General features: G+C 50.9%; 1 protein-coding gene across 1 annotated transcript; it reads left to right on the top strand.

Moving 5' to 3' along the window:
- Window positions 1-218: 218 nt before the first annotated feature.
- LOC136546279 (zinc finger protein 4-like) lies at window positions 219-1,435 on the top strand. The gene has a single exon (XM_066538251.1). It carries the CDS (start codon window positions 499-501, stop codon window positions 919-921), a length of 423 nt encoding a protein of 140 aa, XP_066394348.1. The 5' UTR covers window positions 219-498; the 3' UTR covers window positions 922-1,435.
- Window positions 1,436-1,636: the final 201 nt, after the last annotated feature.

Raw genomic sequence — 1,636 nt, 5'->3', positions numbered from 1 at the left:
TTCACAAAACCATGATATTCTTTTTTAAACTCCAAAAAAAAAACTTTCTAGCTGTTCGTTTCTCACATTCACTGGTCCAAGCAGGGTAGGCAAGTAGCCGCTCTCGCACAACACCTTTGCTCAGCCAGCAACCAGCTCTGCTGTTGGACCTATATCAACGACGGACGACGAAATCTTTTGTCCTTTTTCATTCTTTTCTTTTCATGGAGCGCCTCATCTCTTGTGTGTTTAGACGTACGTGTTATTAGTCTCTAGACCACACCCTATATACGTACAAATACATAAGCTAAGCTACGTCCTTTCCTGTCTCTCTCTACACTCGTTAGGGTTGTAGATAGTATACACGTACTCCAGCATCCTGGGATTGGTGCAATAGTGCGGCACAGTACATTGACTGTTATCCAGAAACAGGCAAACAGCAGCAGCTATTCTTCAATTCGCTCATCACCTTCGTTCGGGGAGCCTGCAGCTTTGCCTGCCGTGCTGTCCCCGGCCGCCATGGATCCCAAGGCCGAGAGTGCGCGCGGCGAGGGCGAGGGCGACGACCTCGACCTCAACCTCTCCCTGCAGCCGACCTTAGCGCCCGAGCCGGAGCCGGAGCCGGAGCCGCCGGGTTACTTCTCCTGCACCTACTGCGATAAGAAATTCTACTCCTCGCAGGCACTCGGCGGCCACCAGAACGCCCACAAGTTCGAGCGCAGCGTGGCCAAGCGCGCCCGCGAGCTGGCTGCCGCTCGCCGCGCGGGCCAGGGCGGCGAGCGCGCCAGTGCGGCCGAGGAGGAGGCGAGGATGGGGAAGGAAATGGGCATTGCGAGGTCGGTCTCGGCACCAAGCTCCTCGTCATCGCACCAGATCAGGGCGTCGCCGGAGGCAAGCAGGAATAATCTCACCGACGACATCGACCTCTCCTTGAAGCTATGATTGGCTGCGCGCGGCCGCTCATCTGACTTGTGGTTCTTGTCGCTGGGACACACACGAGCAATCACAGGCTGGATCCCTCCTTTGAGTTCTTGTTATATTTTCGTGTGCTGATTAAGCCTCTGTGTTGATTAATTTCCTGGACCGTGCATCGACTGATGAAAGCAGGTTCTTGGTGATTTCCCTTGATCCCACCTTCACCCAGTACCCCCCATGTCCTTCATCTTCACTGTTTTCCCCCCCTTCTGTTTTAACATTTCACTGGGATATATGATATGATTTATCTAGTGTTACTTTTCATGTAAAGAATAGAAATGGAAACATGAACAAGATGAGGACTAGGCAGCAGATACGCGGCCCGTTCGGCTGACAGAATTTTGGCTGAAACTGACTGAAAAACACTGTTCTAGCTGAATTGCTATGAGAAAAAAAAACACTGTTCTAGCTGGAAAAAAGAAGCCAAACAAGCTGAATATGGGGTAAGGCCAATGGAGCCTCACATTACGAGTCAGTAGGGACTAGGCAGCAGAGCAGTAGAGTGTATGCAGTACAGTATGCAGGGAGCTTCAGATAATTAAGGTACAGCTCTTTGACCTTAATTTAGCTGTTAATCCTCAGTAATTCTTACATTGCATATGACGTACGCATCCAATCGAGAAGTCTGTGGACTGTGGATGTATTAGTATCGGTGTAGGTGTGTGGTCCAGTAGGCCTTAGC

The sequence above is a fragment of the Miscanthus floridulus genome, chromosome 3 (genome assembly GCF_019320115.1).
Source record: "Miscanthus floridulus cultivar M001 chromosome 3, ASM1932011v1, whole genome shotgun sequence".
Classification (NCBI taxonomy): Eukaryota; Viridiplantae; Streptophyta; class Magnoliopsida; order Poales; family Poaceae; genus Miscanthus; species Miscanthus floridulus.
Note: the sequence above shows the minus strand (reverse complement) of the source record. Positions and strands in the feature narration are given on the sequence as shown.